The following is an 18,239-nucleotide window of genomic DNA, read 5'->3' as shown; positions in this document are numbered from 1 at the left end:
CTTTTTTTCCTTCCTCTCGTTTTGCTTCTTCTCCGGTTTTCCGGGGTCCCGCGGGCTCGCACACCACCACCACCATAGCCACCCCTCAAACCGCCCCTGAGAAGGGGTGGGGTGTTGGAGGGGGGGGGGTGCGGGGGGCGTTGAGTGATCGGTTGCAGGCGCACGCTGCTTTGCAAATTGCCGGCGGAGACGAATGGCGGGGGGGCGCAAGCGCACGCGTATGCACGCACGCACACGCACACACGCGATTTCATGCGAACTTTTATTCATCTTCGTTTAACACCCCTTATTGTTGCTCTGTTTTGTGTCGTTTTTGCTTGCGATTTGTTTTTTTTTTGTTTGTTTTGTTTCTGCTTTAATAATTCTTAGATGCTGGCAAAACCCCTTTTATGTTTAATTATTTGGCGCGCCACCACTTGTGATCCGAAAACTGCCTGGCAAACACTTTCACTTAAATACGTGTGTGTTTTTTTTGTTTCTTTACATCTTCTTCTGCTCTCTTATTAGCTTCTCTTTTCTGCTCCCCTACCTGTGTATTGTTCTTCGGTTTGTTGTTTTTTTTCTCTATTGTAGCTGCTGTTTTACTGAGTAATGACTTGGTTTCTTCTTGCTTTGCTTCTTCCACTTTTGCGTTGCTTTGCTTGCTTGTTGGCTTGTTTGTAATTAAGTTTAAAAAAATAATTTAATGTAACACGTTCCTTCTGCTCTTTGCTGTTGTTTGCTGTTGCTCGCTTGTTTGCTTGTTAATCTTTCTCCAGCTCTGCTCCTTTTTCTTCTCCCTTTTTAGCAATGCATATGCTCTAAAAACTTTCAACAAGTAAACACAATGTTTTACAGTATGTTGTCACTTCCCACCCCTCCCTGTCTGTGTCCAACCGTTCACGCGCTCGCTTTCCTTTTTCCGCGCACTGCAAAGAGAGAATGTGACTTTCCCTCATCGCTGGCATCTCTCTTTCCCTCATCGCTGGCATCTCTCTTTCTTTCTCTTCCTCTCTTTCTCTCTTTCTCTCTCTTTCTATCTATCTATCTCTTTCTTTTTGCCTTTCTCTCCTAACCCACCATCCATTTCAATTGTTGCATTGTGTAACATGTGTGCTCGCTTGGTGAGACAGGGTTGTATTAGTTGAAGGAAAGAGGGATGGAACAGGGAGAGGGAGGGGTTGGGGAGTGTTGATTTTTTCGCTTCCCATTTCAAACAAAATCTGCTCCCCGACAAACCCCTACCACCCACCCCCGCTGGCGTCGAACGCGCCCGGTTTAATTGTTCGACGGGAGCGGGGGTTGAGTTTGGGATGCCTTCGCCGTTCTTCCATGCCAACGCCGTGCTCCTTCCTCCCCGCCGCTAGCCCTGTAAGCTGCCAAATCTGTCGAGCTTGTGGCGCATGGTCGTGAGCGCAACGCGTAACACCACGCGTTGCGTGTCGCAAGCATGCGTCCGCGCATCGCGGTCAGCCTGACGACAGGTCAGTGCGGGGACGGTTTGCGAGAGGATGTTGAGCTTACAGCTGGTACCACTTCTTGTCCTTATACTTGTTCATCAGCAGATGGGCGGAGCTGGAGAACTGCTGCGCCTCGTTCGCCATCCGCTCGGTGCGCTCCTCCAGCTGGCTCAGCTTGTCGCCGCGCTCGAGCATGAGCTGGTGCGCCTTGCCGATCTCGGACGTTACCGACGTCGTCCGCGCGTTCAGCGCCTGGATGTCGGCGTTCGGGCCGGGAATGTGTTTCGCCACCGACCGGTTCGCCTTGCCGCTCGATTCGCCGACTGCAAAAAAAGCATAGCGACACGAGGGAAAGGGTGAAACGAATGTGAAGAAGAAAAAAACGCATAATGCAGGCGCACTTACAGAGCTCCTCTCGGTCGAGGTTGCGCATGCCTCCGCCGAACAGTCCTTTGAAGAAGCTCTCCTTCGGTGCTTCCGGCATTTCATGAGGTACGTAGAGATCGCCAAGCATATTGTTGTATTGGTGGCTGTGCGAAGGACGATTGTAAAGGAGGAGAGTTAGTTGGTGTCGTTCATGTTCAAAGCAAAGTGCTATCGGAAAGGTTTCGGGCATTAAGGATGGAAGATGGCAACCCACGATTGCCATTAGATCACTTAAAAAAGCGCAATGCTTTCAAAGCTCTTCCATTTTTTGATGATCAGGTCCTTCCAGTGAATCTTAGGTCTTTATATATCTGAATATCTAGTTACATGAAGAACTGATCTACTTCCTTTCCTCGAGAAATTACATCCTACTTATATCATCTCTTAGTTTTCAACTTCTGCTCCCAACTGTCCTTGGATATCTTAACACCTTAAGACCAATAGACATGTTCTTATCCTTCCCTAAAATTCTGTTAAGAAGGGTCTTCTTCTGAATGCTTTCAAAGCTCTTCAATTTTTTGATGATCAGGTCCTTACAGTGAACATTAGGTCTTTATATATCTGAATATCTAGTTACATGAGAAACTGATCTACTTCCTTTCCTCGAGAAATTACATCCTACTTATATCATGTCTTAGTATTCAACATCTGCTCCTAACTGTCCTTGGATATCTTAACACCTTAAGACCACTAAACATGTTCTTATCCTTCCCCAAAATTCTGTTAAGCAGGGTCTTCTTCTGAATGCTTTCAAGGCTCTTCAATTTTTTGATGATCAGGTCCTTCCAGTGAACCTTATGTCTTTATATATCTGAATATCTAGTTGCATGAGGAACTGATCTACTTCCTTTCCTCGAGAAATTACATCCTACTTATATCATTTCTTAGTTTTCAACTTCTGCTCCCAACTGTCCTTGGATATCTTAACACCTTAAGACCAATGGACATGTTCTTATCCTTCCCTAAAATTCTGTTAAGAAGGGTCTTCTTCTGAATGCTTTCAAGGCTCTTCAATTTTTTGATGATCAGGTCCTTCCAGTGAACCTTAGGTCTTTATATATCTGAATATCTAGTTGCATGAGGAACTGATCTACTTCCTTTCCTCGAGAAATTACATCCTACTTATATCATCTCTTAGTTTTCAACATCTGCTCCTAACTGTCCTTGGATATCTTAACACCTTAAGACCAATAGACATGTTCGTATCCTTCCCCAAAATTCTGTTAAGAAGGGTCTGATGGAATTTCTAATGTACTAGGGATCGTATAGGGCCCTCTGGGAATTTTGGGACCCAGCTCATACGCAAATCTTTGTGCGATTATCCTTCCCATCCCCAGACTGTTACACACACACACTTACCTGAATTCTTGGCAAACGGTAAATTTTTGGATTTCGGTGGGTGTGGCTAGATACAATCCGTGGCCCTTGTTACTAAAGCTAAACGTCCGTGAAATCCTGCATTTTGGAATGTAGCGGTGGTGATGGTAGAGTGAATGGGGGAGTACAGAAGCATGTATACGTGTCGCATTGGAGGCAGGAACAGACGGAGGGGAGTGGGAATAAAAAGAGGGAGAAAGAGAGAGAAAGATAGGAGGATAGAACAGAAAAAAACAACAAATTTTATATAATGTTTGTAACAGACTGTTGTTTCAGAAAAAAACACACATTTTGGTTAAGTTTGTTAGTGAGTGAGTAAGTAGTAATATGATATAGATATATAAGAACGAAAATATTGAGAAATAGTTTAGTTTGGCAATTTGTGTGGCGTGCTTTACGGTTGTTTTTTGCTTTGTTTGTTTTGGATCCATTACGTCACACAATCGTCCACAGTCCCTCGCCCCGACATGAAAACACTCTTCCAACACTCTCGTGGCACTCATTCGAAGAAACGATATCGCATTCTCACTATATCTCCCCGCCCGATCTTCCCCTCGTCCCCCCCCCCATCGAAAGCCAGCCAGTTTGTCGGCTTTGTCCGGGGGGTCGCTCGGATCGATCGAAGATCGGCCAACAAACCCATCCTTCCGGGCTCTTTTGCAGCACTTACACATTCGAATCTTCATTGACTATAAGTTGTTGCCCCCAAATGGATAGCATTGGATCCACCACGCCCTGTTTACACTTGGTTTGGAAACTGTGTGTGAAGAGAACGAGTTATTTAGCTTGAACGGAGTGCGGCAGGAGTGGGAATGGTAGGGGTAAGATGGTGGTGGGGAGGTGGTAGAGGATAGAGCAGAGGGTGGCTGTGTGAAGTGGGAAAAGGGTTGTGTGGCTCCCCCCGCTCCCCTTTTGATAAGTCTTAGTAGCGTCCTAGACGAAACTGTTTTGCTGTGGCAGCGCTCCCGCTACCGTTCGGGAGTGCAATCGGAGTTGGTGGGTGATTGGTGGTGTTAGTGAGGTTACGTGGTAGAGAGGGGGAAGAAACTGGTGGATAGCCCCCAGATACGGATGCTATATGGCCGGGTTGTATCACACCGACGCCTCCAGTTTCGATTTTACCAACATACCTTAGATCAGCCAATGGAAGAAAATCAACTTCGAGCAAAGGTTTCAGGCTGGGCAGGGTAAACACCATCAGATGCCCGTTCGAAGCGTAGCATATCAGACAGACACTATCTGGAATTGTTAGGAAAAGGCAGATGAGATTTAGCGTCCAGTTCGCATCGCCCGTTTCGTGCGCCCTCACCCTTCATGCTAATGATTTCTGCCTTTACGATAAAATCGAAATCGACCAGCTTCTTCCGGTAGACGCAGTTCTGGCTCGGTAGCGCAAACACGCCCGCCTGCTTCTCGCTCGCAATCGCAATAAACTGCCGATCGCACAAACCGTCCGGATTGGTTGGGCTCATCTTTGTGGATGATGTCTTGGTTGGCGTCCCTGGAATGATCGAGAATGGGTTAGAAAAACTGTTCTCCCCTTTTCTACCAGGTGTCCCCTTTTCTACATACTTTCTCGCTTCTCTTTGCTGTCCTTCGAATCTTCGCGCCAGCTTTCGAACGAATACGGTATGAGTGCCCCGTTGCAGTCGAGCAGCGACATCGAAAGGATGGACCCCTTTAGCCGGAACATGGCTCCTGCAGAAGCGAAATAGTTTGGTTAAAAGACTGTGCTGACAGAGCGCCTAAAGCTATACAATCGGGCGCACAAGACAGACAAAAGAAGCAAGCCACCTACCGGTAGGTGCCGTCTGGACCACGTTCGCTTTCCTCAAATCGTTCTCCGGAATGGATAGAGAGATGGTTAGGATCGATCCTAAACTGGTTCCCAACCATGCAGTAGGCAACGCCATTGAGGGATCTAAGCGGAATAGAGCAACAGAAGAATAATATAAATAACCATCAGTACACAGTGTCATATGGGCCACGGTTGAAGGTTAAAGCACTGACTTACCGCTTTTTTTTACATAACTATCGGCAAAAGCCAAACAAGTCACAGCCTCCATTGCATTATTTTCTAAGCTTGACATAGAAGATGAACGAGATCTCGAGAATGAGTTATCCAATTTATCTGCAAAAAGGGGATTGGAACGAAAGAGCAAAAACAAAAAAAAGACGGACCACGCCGGGCACGTAGGTTCGCCGTTAGTATTTTTGTCGTATCGGATGTTTTATTATAGAACACACAAAAGAACAAAAGAAAAGGAAATGGAAATAGCAGGATTGGGCAAAACAACAAATATCTGTGCTGGAGACAGGGATACAGATAAAGATCTAACTTGCAATCAGTGGATGAGGAGTAAGCTGATTTGCTACGCGTTGCATACATTAACTGCTGGGCTCCAAAGCGTAGTAATACGCCGTAAGGTATGCAATTCGCAACACAAAATGAGCGCGTTATGCGTTTTATGGACCTTTTTTCAGCATAAATCTATCGATTTGCATCATCAACAAAACAAAGAAAACAACTAATGGAAAGTGTAAAAAAACCCTAATAAACCCAGGAAAACACACACAGGAGAACAAAAACGGATTCACATAAAGTATAGATACAGTGAGGGGGAAACAAAACCGTGGTGGATTGTGGACGAAGGGAAACGGGACAAAGAAACGAAAGCTTCATCCTTCTCGGGAGGACAGGAGGAACGCGCGCGCGAGATGAAACTTAAATAAGGTGATGGGTGGGTGTGGTAGTGATTGAAATGTTGGTGACATAGGGTTGGCAAGTAAACAGGTGAACACACTGGGGGTGGATAAAACAACAAAAAAAAAAAAAAAAAAAAAAAACGGATCAGGGTGGTGATGGTGATGATTTTTCTCCTCTAGAAAATGGGAAACCAAAATTGCAAATAGAACGGGAAAACAAAAAGCACACACGCAGACACACTGAAACAGAGCATCCAAACCAAAACAGGGTGCAGTGTGCGAGTGCGTGCTGGCGGGGTGTGGGTTGGGTGTGGATATTGGGTGTGAAGAGACTAGAACTTTGGTTTTGCTTTTGCTGTTTTGTGTTGTGGTTGTGCTTGTTGCATGGGGGCACCTTGCGATCGTGATTTCCTGACCGAGTCTGTCAGACCCGTTATTGTCGTGGATCCGCTTCCAGCTCCAGTGCGCTTGCTCGGACTTCCGGCACTTGATATGCTCATGCCTCGCTCGTACATCGACAGCGGCATGTTCGAGTTGACCGCGTTCGGTGTCGTCGCGGAGCTGGACGTGGTGCCGCTCCCGATACCGCCACCGGCTCCGCTGCCGCCGCCGCCGCCGCCACTGCCGCTGCCACCGCCTCCGCCGCCACTGCCACCGCCGACGAGCCCATTTATCTGTGTTGGGGTAATTCGGAGGGAAATGGGGGAAGGGATGGGGGTGGGATTATTTTGGGGGGAGATTGTGAGAGTGGAGAGTAGAGTCAGGGTAGGAGGGAGGGGGGGGGCGGTGAAAGAGCAGAACATGATATTGAGGCCCAGTAACCGACAGGCGACTCTACAGTCCAGCTACTATTACTACCACTACTACTATTACGCCCGCTCCATCACAGCTACAGCTGGCGTTTCCCAGCGAACACTTGAGAAGACGCCCAAGACGCAAAACGGCCGTCCCCTGTTACGAGCTCTCCGACTCCGGTGTGATTACAATGCTTGTTGTGTTTTGGTGTGAGTATGGGCGTTAGTGACTGCATGTGTGAGTGTGTGTGGGAAAGTGTTGGTGTACGAATGTCTCATCTTTGCGGCCCAGCTAACAGAAGCAATAAGAAGAGGAAGACCTAGCCGTACCCCTGGGCAAGAGCACACCGACAATGGCGGGACGATGAGAAGAAGAAGACACAGCTTTCGACGGAGCAGGAGATGATGGGGGCGTAAGCGGGAGGTCGCATGGGGGGCGGAGTTGTTGTTAGAAGACGGAAGAAACCCACAGTACGGCAACAGGGGTGTGTGGAATACCCGGGGAAAGGGGGGGCGGGGAATGAAACACAGTAGAAGAGCAGGGCCACATCACGCAAATGTGGGGTTCCCCCTTTTCGGTACACACCCTCGCGGGAATGCCATTTCCAGCCTTTGGTTGACGTACACACACACACACACGCACACACGCATACACACGGGACCCGCTGAACGGGGAGGGAGGAAGGGGGGGCGGAGGGTACTTACTTAGGCTCCGCAACCATTTGGGCAGCGGTAGGGATTCAATGAAAGATTTCTTGGCACGCCGTTGCGCTGCTGTTGCCGCTGCTGCCATTCCAGACGATGCCGCCGCCGCCGCCGCCGCCGGCTCTTCCTCTTCCACCGTTGCAGGTGGTAGTGGTAGTGGTGGTGGCGGTTGCCCCAAACCCTCTGGCGGCATTGCCAACAACCCCCCAGCGACCAACCCCAACGCCGGCGGCGGTTCCTCCTGCGCCGGCTGGTTCCCGCCCGGCGCGAGAATTGCGTTGTTCGGCCTGCCTTCCTGCTCGGTGCCTTCCTCCTTCTGCTCGGGCGCCACAACACCGGCGGTACCGCTAGGGCCGCCGCAGGTCGCGAAGGTAACGACGGGAGCGAGCGGGACCGCAGGGCTGTCGGTCGGGCAGGGTGGGACCGCCAACGATGGACTGGCCGCCTCATCCACCGGCCCGACGACCACCGTCGCCTGCGCCTCCGGCACAACGTGGCTAGGCTGGAGCAAATAGATAACTTGGTTCGGTAATCATCATCGTCATCATCATCATCATCATCATCCTACAATCTCGCCTACAGGACCAAAAGCGCGCAGCTGATCCCACCATTACTATAATGCCCAATTATGTTTTGCGTTAGCTAGAGACACATAGGGTTAGGCTACTATGATGATGCTTGCTGTATAGTGTACAGATAGAGAGACAGAGAGGGAGTCTCATTATCATCATCATCATCATCCTACAGTCTCGCCTACAGGACCAAAAGCGCGCGCCTGATCCCACGATTAGTCTAATGCCTAGTCATGTTTTGCGTTAGCTAGAGACACATAGTGTTAGGATACTACGATGATGTTTGCTATATAATGTATAGTGTGTAGAGAGATAGAGAGACAGAGAGACTGCTACGAGTACGAGAGTTCACATAGTACAGGAAGCGCACATCACACAGCGGCAACCGATTTATATTTGTTAAAAAAATGCTTTACAGCCTTTTATTGGTGATTTTCTTTTGCTACGTTAATCCATCCACAAACACTACCGTGAAACACATCCTACACCCAAAGCAAAAAGTTAAAAAAGAAGCACATGTGCTGCTCTCAGTGGTGCCATATATCACTGTCAATGTCATAAAATCTGACTGAAACAAAATCCATGTCAGCGTAACGTACTCAATTGTGATAATCAGAGGTAATACACTAATACATCATACTAATACATACTCATGACATTTTAGCGACCATCGCTTGGTCAGTCACTATGTCATGACTTTTTTTTGTACTGTGATCAGTTTTGCAAAATGTCACTGACATATTCACTGACAGATTCCGGCTGAAACAAAATCATGTCAGCATCACGAGCTCTACTGTGATGATCAGAGATGAGACTCAAACTGTTGTTGCGACCATCGCATGCTTGGTGACATATTGTATGCAACCAACTCTTGGTCAATCACTTGGTCGTGACATTTTCAGGCGGTGATCATGAATGTCGTGATTATCAGTCGGTGATCATGAATGTCATGATTATCGTCGACAAAAATGTCGTGACCAAGTGAGTGATCAAAAGCTGGGTGCTAAACTAAATGTCACCAAGCATGTGATTGATTCTCCAACTGTTTGAGTATCGTCACTGATCATCTCAGTTGTGTACCTGATCTGATTTGAACTTCGTTTCAGTCATGAGTGTTGATGACTGAAACAGTGGCATTTGGCAGCACTGTTCACAGCCACAAAAAATCATGATAAATCATTAAGCTAAGTTTGTCAGTCAGAGTATCGCGTTGGACTCAAGAATTCACATGTCGTGTTCAGCATGTCATCAAGGTCTTTTATTGCCTATTAGCAATGAGCATCAAGCTACCACGTATATGTTCATTGTTTTCGTTGGTGAAAATCTCGTGATACTCATGACTTTTTGCAGCACTGGCTGCTTTGCCCTGCGAGAATTTGAGAAATCTGTTAATCTACAGATGTTCTTCTTATGATATCTTTTCAACAACAGAGCCAACACCAGTTACCACTCACATTTTGGTTCTGATTCTTTTCCAATCAAAAGAATCCCGCCCTATCGGCACTACCTATATACAAATTTCACATCGATGGAAGCCCTCGACAGCCTTACATTATAGCATTACAGGGTTTTCCAGGAGTTCTCATAGCTTTGGGACACTGTATTGACTCTTTCTTATGGGAAGTGAACTTCATATGATGGAAATTGCACTCTATAGCATCCTTGTTGGACAAATCTAATAAGAATTTCCAAGAAACCTGTCCAAAAAGGGTGCCATAGACTCCAATTTTCATCATATGAAGTTCACTTCCCATAAGAAATAGTTGAGGAAGTGTCCCACAACTTTGAGAACCCCTGGAAACCCCTATAAGCGCATAGAAGAGCATTCAGTACTGGATCTCAGTTACCGCTGTGTTACTGTACACACTGCAGTACGATGGAATTGTAATTAGGACTCGAAAACAAAGCATACACACGAATGCCTATAAGTTACAAGTAGGTGCGCACGTGCGCGCACACACACACACACGCTTACATACACAACACATTTGTTAGGATGGAGGTGAAGAAACGAACCAAAAAAACAAACGAATACACACGTAACGGGGCTAAGTACGGTGGGTGTTCGGTGTATACTAAGTTGAGCGCTCTAGTAGCTCCACAAAACACGTGCCACAAGAGAGGGTCCGCTACCACGTAACCACGCACTACACACGAATACAACGCGCAGTACAGTGCGGCTGTGTACAGTGGTTTGCCGAGTTGCTGCTGCGCTCTTGTACTCCCTTAGTCTGTACATCACACACTGCGCTACGGTTAGTGAAATGCTATCGATCGATCGCTGACAGAGAGCAGTTGAAGAGTGTCTACCCATTGTTGAGATGAGGATGCGGTTTTTAGTACGTGTTAACACTGGTGGCAGAGATGAGGATGATGATGGGACGTGCGCTAGTTACGCGAACAGAAACCCCCGCTCTAATCTAATCGTCGCCAACAGCACTGTACACCTGCTACCTCCTGACACTTCGGTGGAGCCCTAAGAGGTTCCGAGAGTCCACTCCGTCAAGGTTAAGCAAAAAAAAAAAAGAAAATCCCAAAACGCCCCTGAAATAGATGGGTTAGCCGAAATGGGTTAGCCCACACAGCATTACCAGAAGCAAACGCCGCGGAAAATGATTTGCGCGTTGTTACATGTACAATAAAGGCCATCCCGAACCACACCCCTCCACCCCCCCCTGCGAAATCGGGCATATGTGCATGATGTGACATGGTTGTGCGATGGCCCCGCCATACCCCTAAGTGGGTGAGAAAGAGTGAATTAGACAAATGCGCTATAGAGAATGCCTGCTCCGTCCGTCGCGAGAAGGTACTCCCCCCTTTGGGTGAAACGCTTTCCCAAACGTTGGAATGGCGTTCTGGTTGGATTTAGTGGTTTTAGCAAACGCCGCGAGGAATGAAGTGAGTAGACTTCGACACTCTAGGGGAGTGAGAGGGGGGGGTCTGCCCCTTTCCTTTCGCGTGTGACAAAGAAAATACACAAGTAATGCGCTACACACACACACACACACGTACACACACGCTCGCGCGCACACACACACACACACACACACACCACGATCACGTGGGTACACGCACATGAATGACAATCGAACCTACGGTTCTTAAATGAAGCATAATGTATGGAGCTGGGCTATATAGTACACGATACAATGTGTAAGAATGTGTGTGTGTGAGTGTTTGTGGATGTTTCGATCTGTGTGTTTCCGGTTGAGCCAGTGTTTAGTAGTGTTTGACCCCACTCCGACCGACATGCGACCATCGTACCTGATCTATACTAGGGGAACGCAATGAATCGTCCTTCGATTGACTGTTTTCCAAACGCTTCGGACTCCGGGGCGTCCGCGAGTACGGGTCCTGCGCGCCGTACATCTCCTGCGTGCACAGGTTCAGCACGCACGTCTTCTTCACGATGTCCACTATCGTCAAGCCGTACTCGTTGCCGTACGCCATGCTGGAAATTTTAGACAACAGGATTAAACTCCATTCGCTAACGATCACGCTGCATGCGCTGCCTTACAGTCCGTAGTTGGAGTTGATGGTGAGCGCAGTGATCTGCACACTGCCGCACGCCCACGACGGAACGCATACCAGCTGAGCCTGAAACCCGGGCGGTTTTCGCTGTGGTCCAGTTTTTACCTTCAACAAACTGCAGTTCTGCAAACAAAAGCATAACAAAAACAACCGCATGGTTCGGGGTGAGATGGTTCCCGATGCACCTCCCCCCCCCACCCTCCCGCTACCGCCTACCTACCTTCTTATCGCTCTCCGTAGAGTCAACGGTTTTTGGCAGTGATTTTGGTATGAACTCACATTCGGGACTGCCTTCAAATTCGGTAAAAGTTTCCATGGTGAACGGGATGTCCAAAACCTGCCGGAAAAAAGAGAGAGTGAGAGTGTGTGTGTGTGAGAGAGAGACGGCTGATGGTGTCGGAAGGTGTGCGACTACCTACCACAATGTCCCCGGTGCTTTCGGCCCTCCGAAACTTGAACAGCACCACATAACCACAGTTGCAGGCAACACAAAGCTTTCTGTGACAACAACAAAAAAAAAAACAAAAATCACAAATGAAATAAAGACGATTAAGTTTCCCCCGATCCGAATCGCCCCCCGTTACCTCGATTCCGCGCACAACGACATCATCGAGATGGCCAACGGGTCCTCCTCGCCACTGTCCATCGATCTCACTCGCGGTTTCTCGAAGATCTTCGACGTCTTCAGCTTGTACAGCACCTGGAGCGTGCCGGCACTCGAGTCCCAGAACTTGATCGAACCGTCCTGGTGGCCGGTGAGGATGATCTCCGAGTAGCTGCAGCTGGTCGGCTGCCATTCGCCCCCGTTGATCGGCCACTCGCGCTCGGAGTAGCCGGAGCGCCGGTTGGTCGCCGCGCTCCGCCCGACCGAGTAGAACGCGGGCACCAGGTCGGACGGACAGTCGGCCAGGTAGGTACAGCAGGTGATCTGCGACTCGTGCAGGTCCATCGAATAAGGCGACTCGAACGTGGGATAGCCGGGCGTTAGCAGGTCGATCAGTACGAGATCGTTCTGTAGCAGCACCGCGACCGCGTACGGTTCCTGCAGGTCTGCGAAGCGGTAAGAAATGGTCATTTATAGTTGCAATGCAAAAACGGGGATGCGGGATGGAGTACGTACCGCTGCCCCACGGACTCTCGCACATGGTCACGAAGTCGACCACGCTGTGCTCCATCTCCAGGACGGTCGTCGATTTGCCCTGCACCATCACGGTGATGCAGTGCGACTTCGGACTGCACTTTTCCGTCGGCAGACCGCCCGAGAAGATGGTAAATTGATCGCTATCCGAAAAAAAAGAGAAAGCAATACAGCCAGATGCAGAGCCAGCTACGCGGACAGTGTGGCATTATCTTCTACCTACCCTATTCTATTCGTTTTCACTTCAACTTTTTGAATAGAGTTACAGCTTTCCGTTTTTCCTTCTTTGTTCGTTTTAGCTGAAGAAGAACAAAAAAAAAAGGCAACAGAATGAAAAAAAAAGACGATTGGCGAAGGTTTGGTGCAGGTGCGGTGCGTCACCTGCGTGCCGAGAGTCAACACTTACCGTGAGGAAAACTATGAGTTAAGGGTTTTGGTGAAAGTTTCAAAGGCCACGTACATAAAGAACCGTCGGTGTGTGATGTTATGAAGTGTTTCCCTTCGTGATGCCAGGAGCAGGAGCTGAGCGGCTCCTGCGACAGCCAGCGAAATTCCGCACATTTGCCTCTCATATCCCACAGCACTAATTGACCGGACTCGAATCCTATTAGCAGCTGTTGGATCGTCAAGAAAAAGGGAACATTATAATAAAAGAAAACCCCCGAGACAAGGTGAAGCAGGCCGGACCGACACGTGCGCCAAATTAGCACCACCTAGGGGCAGCAACTATGTTTGGTAGGGCGGAGTGGTTCGGTTTTAGCGCGTACCTTGTTTGCATCCAGCGGATTATCGGACAGGTGAACCACGGCGCCAGGGTGCGTCTTGCGAATGCTGAAACGAAACGAAGCGAAAGAAGCAAAAACGGGCATGCATTTCGCAGTTTCTTATCCATGAAGGCTAAAGTCTTCATGGTCGCCCCATCGTCGCCACTTACGGATCGATAGCTTTGTTCCAATTGATAACGTAGCCGCTGAGGGTAAACGAATCGACGTGGACGATGTGCGTGTTACCCTTTTCCGTGCCAATGTACAGCCACTTGGTACCGATGGGCAGATGCAGACGAGATATTCTGGAATGTTTACAACGAAAAAACAAACAAAAAATTAGCACACACACATCCCATACTTTCTACTGGCTCTCATCCCACCCCGCTGTGCCCTTACCTTTCCCGCTGAAACTTTAGGCTCTGCACCACCTTCGGGATTTTGGTGTGGAAATTCCATAGATGAAGCGTGTCGTCGGCCGTGGCCGTCACCAGGCAGCCCTCGTTTACCAGGAACTCGATCAGATTGACGGCACAGGCCGACTCGCCCTCGTGCTTCACGTGCGCATCGACGCCGAACTTGCCCAGCCTGGTGAATGAGGAAGCGGCTAGGATATCGATCGGCAAAACCCACGCGAAACAGGAGCATACTTACAGTCGCATCGAGCCAAACTTGTCGCCGACGGCCAGAATTCGCTGGACTGGATCGAACGCGAGCGCCGTGGGCGAGTAGGGGAATCCATGGCGGAAAGTCTGTTCGTTCGTTCCCGCGGTAAAGCAAAGCGCATAGTAGAGAAAAAATAAAATACAAAAAAGGTGAGATTGATTGGATTTTTGGCACGGGTAACGGCGGCTTCCATTGCGTCAATGCGAGCCATGAAGGCGTGCGACGCTTCCATATGGGATCCATCTTTAATTGCTATGATACAATATTCAGTAGCAAGCCCGAAAACCTTCTCTCTCTCTCTCTGCACCCTCACCCCTCACCCTCTTCCACCGGGGGCATGAAGCATTTTTTCCCATAGAATTTTAAACTACTTGAACGATGGTTATAAAACCGTTTAGTTTATTACGGCCGCGGGGTCCATTTTCCAACATTTTCCGTCATGAGGGGTATTTGGTTTAAAATTTTGGAACCTCAAGATGGCAGCACCAGATGCACACACACACACACACACAGTGAGGGGGAGAAGATACGGTAACACAAACCCGCCAAACTTGAACCGCTTGTGCGCACGCTCGTGACAATAATGGGGAGCATTTTGCGTCCCATACGGTATAGCGGGAGGGGCCGGGGGGGGGGGGAGGGCAACCGGATGCAGTGTGTGTGGGGAGAGATAGCAATTGAGGGAGAGTTCACATCTGCACATCTGCGCAGTGCGAGGCTGCTGGAAAACAAAACCAAAAAAAAAAAAAAACCCGTGCGAAAACCACGGCACTAGCAGCGCAAATTCGAGAAAGCGCAACTCCCCTGGAGCACGCAGAGCAGAAACAGGGTATGTGGGAACGCAAGCACCAAGTTGGGGCTTGGTAAGTATTGATTCGGCACTTGGAGAGGGCAAACAGCGCGATGGAAAATTGCACTGTCACGCGACAGTTCGCTCTGCCTGCGGGAAAATCCGGGATGCTGGAGGAAGCTGGGGGTTCACAGCGGGAAAAGCTCACATGACACCGTTGCCTTCCTCACGCGCCGTGCCGACCAGACCAATCCCGCTCGTTGCAGGAGACTCATGATGGTATCGATTTTCAAGCAGCGAACCCCCAAAAAGCGAACGGTTGCTCCCGGTTTCGGGGTTGCGTTTTTGCCAAGGTCGAGGAAGGGGTGAGACGTAGGGCGGAACCAACGATCGAGACCTCCTCACGTTTGGCGAATTTTGAAGAGGGAGAGGGGGGATAAATGGGGGGTTTCCCGACGCATTTCCTTTGCACCGCAAGCCGACGGTAGCGTTCTTGGTGCGCGGTTTTGCTGAGATGCCTTTTTGGTGGGTGACCGCGCGCTTGCTGGTTCGGGTTGCGGAAGATAGCCGCGTGTGTCTTATGATATAGCTTGCAGCAGTAGTAACATACCAAATAAAACAAACGCTGGCTATCTTCCGGCAGCCAATTCTGACCGGCGCCCGCAGGGCCGAAGGATTCGCCTCTACACACACTATACACACACATACACACTTACACTCTTGAGGGAGAAGAGGAGAGGGGGGGGGGGGTGAATCTATGAATATATAAAATTAAATCCTGTCCTACACCCTGCACTGCTCGTCGCGCAGTTGCCGGAGGTCGTGGTTTGCGCGCGGCGAAGGCCAAATTGGGATGGTGTACGGGAAGAGGGCAGCCCCGGAAAAAAAGTTAATACTCGCCACGGAGAATGGGAAGGAAGTGCGGGAAAGAAGGGGGTGGCAGGGGTGGTCAATAGGAAAATTGCTCCACTCCACACCAGAGGAACCAGCGCGGGCATGCGCACTTCCACTGGCTGCGCAGCAAACAAGAAAAAAAAAAACGAAAAAAGGATGCCTGCGTACACCAGCGTTCCTCCCCCCCCTAATTGCCGATGATGAAGCAGATTCAGTGCAAAAGATTTTTCCCTCCTTCCCTCTCCCCTACCGCGCACCGTGAGTGGGAGTGGAGCGTTTGTCGGACTCTCGCACGTCTCGCGGTGTCCTCGCAGGGTGTCCACGTTGTCCGATATGGCGAGAGCCAAATTCCCAACCCCAGAGGTTCCCAGGAGGTTTCCAGAGAAGGAAAGCGATTAGCTCATCGTGCTCGGGTTGGCGGTTTTACAGGGTGCAGCAGGAAGCATATATAATTTCAAAATTATAGCTAGATGGCGTCAGCGCTCTCCTGGCCATGGAGGGTCGTCCATCAAAACCTTCAACACAGCAGAAGAGAGAGAGAGCGAGAGAGAGAGGAAAGGGAATAATTTGCAGATCCACACCGGGGAGTGAAAAATATCGATCCGCACACGCAGTTGGTAGAGCGTTGCATTGCTTTTGGACCAGGGAACACAACAGGACGAGGACACACATCACGTTGTATGACGTTGGTTGGTTGGTTGCTAAAGCGATGGCATTTCTGTGATCACTTCCAGTGATTCTTGCACGTTGCCGGGAGTTCGTTGAGTTCTTTTGAGAATGAAAGGAGCATTGGGTTTTTTTCTTCTACTTTTGTACATCAATAACGGCCACAGCCACGGGATGCCTGGTTTGGTGGGCCTGATGGTAGGTCCCTCCTTCCTCTTCGCTTCGGTTTTGATAGATGTGCTGCACCGGGTGGGTGGAGAGTGCCTCTGCAGGCTGGTTGGTTGGTGGGGACGGCGGCCGCTGTCGACGCTCCCTTCGTTTGATTGCGAAACTGTGGTCGGCGGTAGTTCGGATGGTTCAGAAGATGACATCATGCCATCGCCGCAAGTGGGGGGGGGGGATGGCGAAAAGGGAGGGCGAAGCGCGGGGCCTGTACGTGTGTGAAATGGCGCAGTTTTCAACAGGAGCAAAACGCAAGGGTGGAGGAAGACGGAACGAGACATGCATTGGAATGTGTCGTCACCCGCAGTGTGTGATGGTGTGCATCGGGACCGTCGCTGACCCCCGCCCCATGTTTTCCCTCAACTCCCCCATACACACACACACACACACACACACACAGACACAAAGAAAAACGGTACAATGGAGTTTGGGGCGAGCCTCTGTGTTACCTTTTTGAGCTGAAAATGTTCCGACCGGAGCGTTTCCTGTATCTCCTGCTCGACGCAGATTTTGGCCGCTCCGCCGCCCGCCGCCGACTGCTGATTGACCGACGACCGAAACCCGTCCAGCACGCCCTTGAAGGTGAACTTCTTCATCTTGCCGCGCACTTAACAGGCAGCCACAGCCGCCGACGCTGCCACCGCACTGTCTCCACTCCGCGCGCACGCACGCAGCCACCACACGCAACGCGCGCGCGCACACACACACACACGCGTGCGTGCGTGTGCGGGTGGGCCGATAACGGGTGGACCGCGGTGGAAGGGGTGGTCGGTCAAGCAATGATGCCTGGCGAGCAGGGCGCTTGGTGTTTGTTTTTGTTTTCGGTTGGCTTGCGCCGCTGCCGTCCAAAGGGGTGCGCGGTGCGGTGTGGATGCTGTGTTGTCTTTTTTTTTTTCGCCTTGATCCCACACACACACACAGGCGCGCGGGCGCGCTCGCCGCCGTACACACGCACACTCGTTTTTGGGGGGGGTTTTCTCCGCGCGCGTTGGCTTTGGCAAATTCCAAGCGTTTGCCTCAAAACTTCCAAACTTCGCAAATCGATAAAGCCCAACTGGATCAGGGGGGAGGGGGGGTGGGGGAGGTAGCGGGATACGGGGCGGGAATGTATGTGTGCGTATATGGGACAAAGAAATGGGGAATACGGAGTAGTGGGACGGTTCTTTTTGTTTCGCCCTATACGTGGGGCGAATGGATGGTGGTGCAACGGTATGGTGTTGGTGCGCTTGCTGTGTATGGGTGTGCTGTGAGTGCTATGTGTGTGTGTGTGTGTAAGGGTGAGGTGAGGTGCTGCTTCTAATCGAACTCGGCTGCCACCACCCACGGGCACGATCAGCGCATCGAAAAGGGGCGAAACCAGCTGTTGTTCTTCTTCTTGTTCTTCAGCGTGCAAAAAACAACCGTTGGCCTCGCAGCAAAGCACATCGTTTCGTCTGTATCTATGTGTGTGTGGATGTGTGTGTATGTGTGTATGCGTATGTTGCTTTGTTTTGCTATACCGTTTAGTAAGTAGAGTGGGGGAGTGGGGACAAGATGGTACAGATTGGGG

The 18,239-nt window shown here is 49.9% G+C and overlaps 1 protein-coding gene across 3 annotated transcripts; it reads right to left on the bottom strand.

The window, feature by feature from the left end:
• Positions 1 to 309: 309 nt before the first annotated feature.
• Positions 310 to 17,311, bottom strand: LOC120905442 (syntaxin-binding protein 5). 3 transcript variants are annotated; one of them, XM_040316212.1, is made up of 23 exons: positions 17,140 to 17,286; positions 14,107 to 14,204; positions 13,852 to 14,040; positions 13,623 to 13,757; positions 13,456 to 13,519; positions 13,095 to 13,302; positions 12,912 to 12,987; positions 12,671 to 12,831; positions 12,135 to 12,600; positions 11,970 to 12,048; positions 11,771 to 11,887; positions 11,537 to 11,673; positions 11,284 to 11,470; positions 6,343 to 6,622; positions 5,257 to 5,373; positions 5,041 to 5,163; positions 4,815 to 4,940; positions 4,552 to 4,743; positions 4,373 to 4,481; positions 3,913 to 3,999; positions 3,225 to 3,320; positions 1,845 to 1,969; positions 310 to 1,762 (listed from the first exon to the last, which is right to left on the bottom strand). In XM_040316212.1, the coding sequence occupies exons 1-23, from the start codon at positions 17,284 to 17,286 to the stop codon at positions 1,500 to 1,502; spliced, it is 3,582 nt and encodes a 1,193-aa protein (XP_040172146.1). In that variant the 3' UTR covers positions 310 to 1,499. The 3 variants fall into 3 exon arrangements, with proteins under 3 accessions (XP_040172146.1, XP_040172145.1, XP_040172144.1); XM_040316210.1 differs by lacking the exon at positions 6,343 to 6,622 and adding an exon at positions 7,448 to 7,949 and having other exon boundaries at positions 311 to 1,762; positions 17,140 to 17,311; XM_040316211.1 differs by lacking the exons at positions 3,913 to 3,999; positions 6,343 to 6,622 and adding an exon at positions 7,448 to 7,949.
• Positions 17,312 to 18,239: the final 928 nt, after the last annotated feature.

This window comes from Anopheles arabiensis, chromosome X (genome assembly GCF_016920715.1).
Source record: "Anopheles arabiensis isolate DONGOLA chromosome X, AaraD3, whole genome shotgun sequence".
Classification (NCBI taxonomy): domain Eukaryota; kingdom Metazoa; phylum Arthropoda; class Insecta; order Diptera; family Culicidae; genus Anopheles; species Anopheles arabiensis.
Note: the sequence above shows the minus strand (reverse complement) of the source record. Positions and strands in the feature narration are given on the sequence as shown.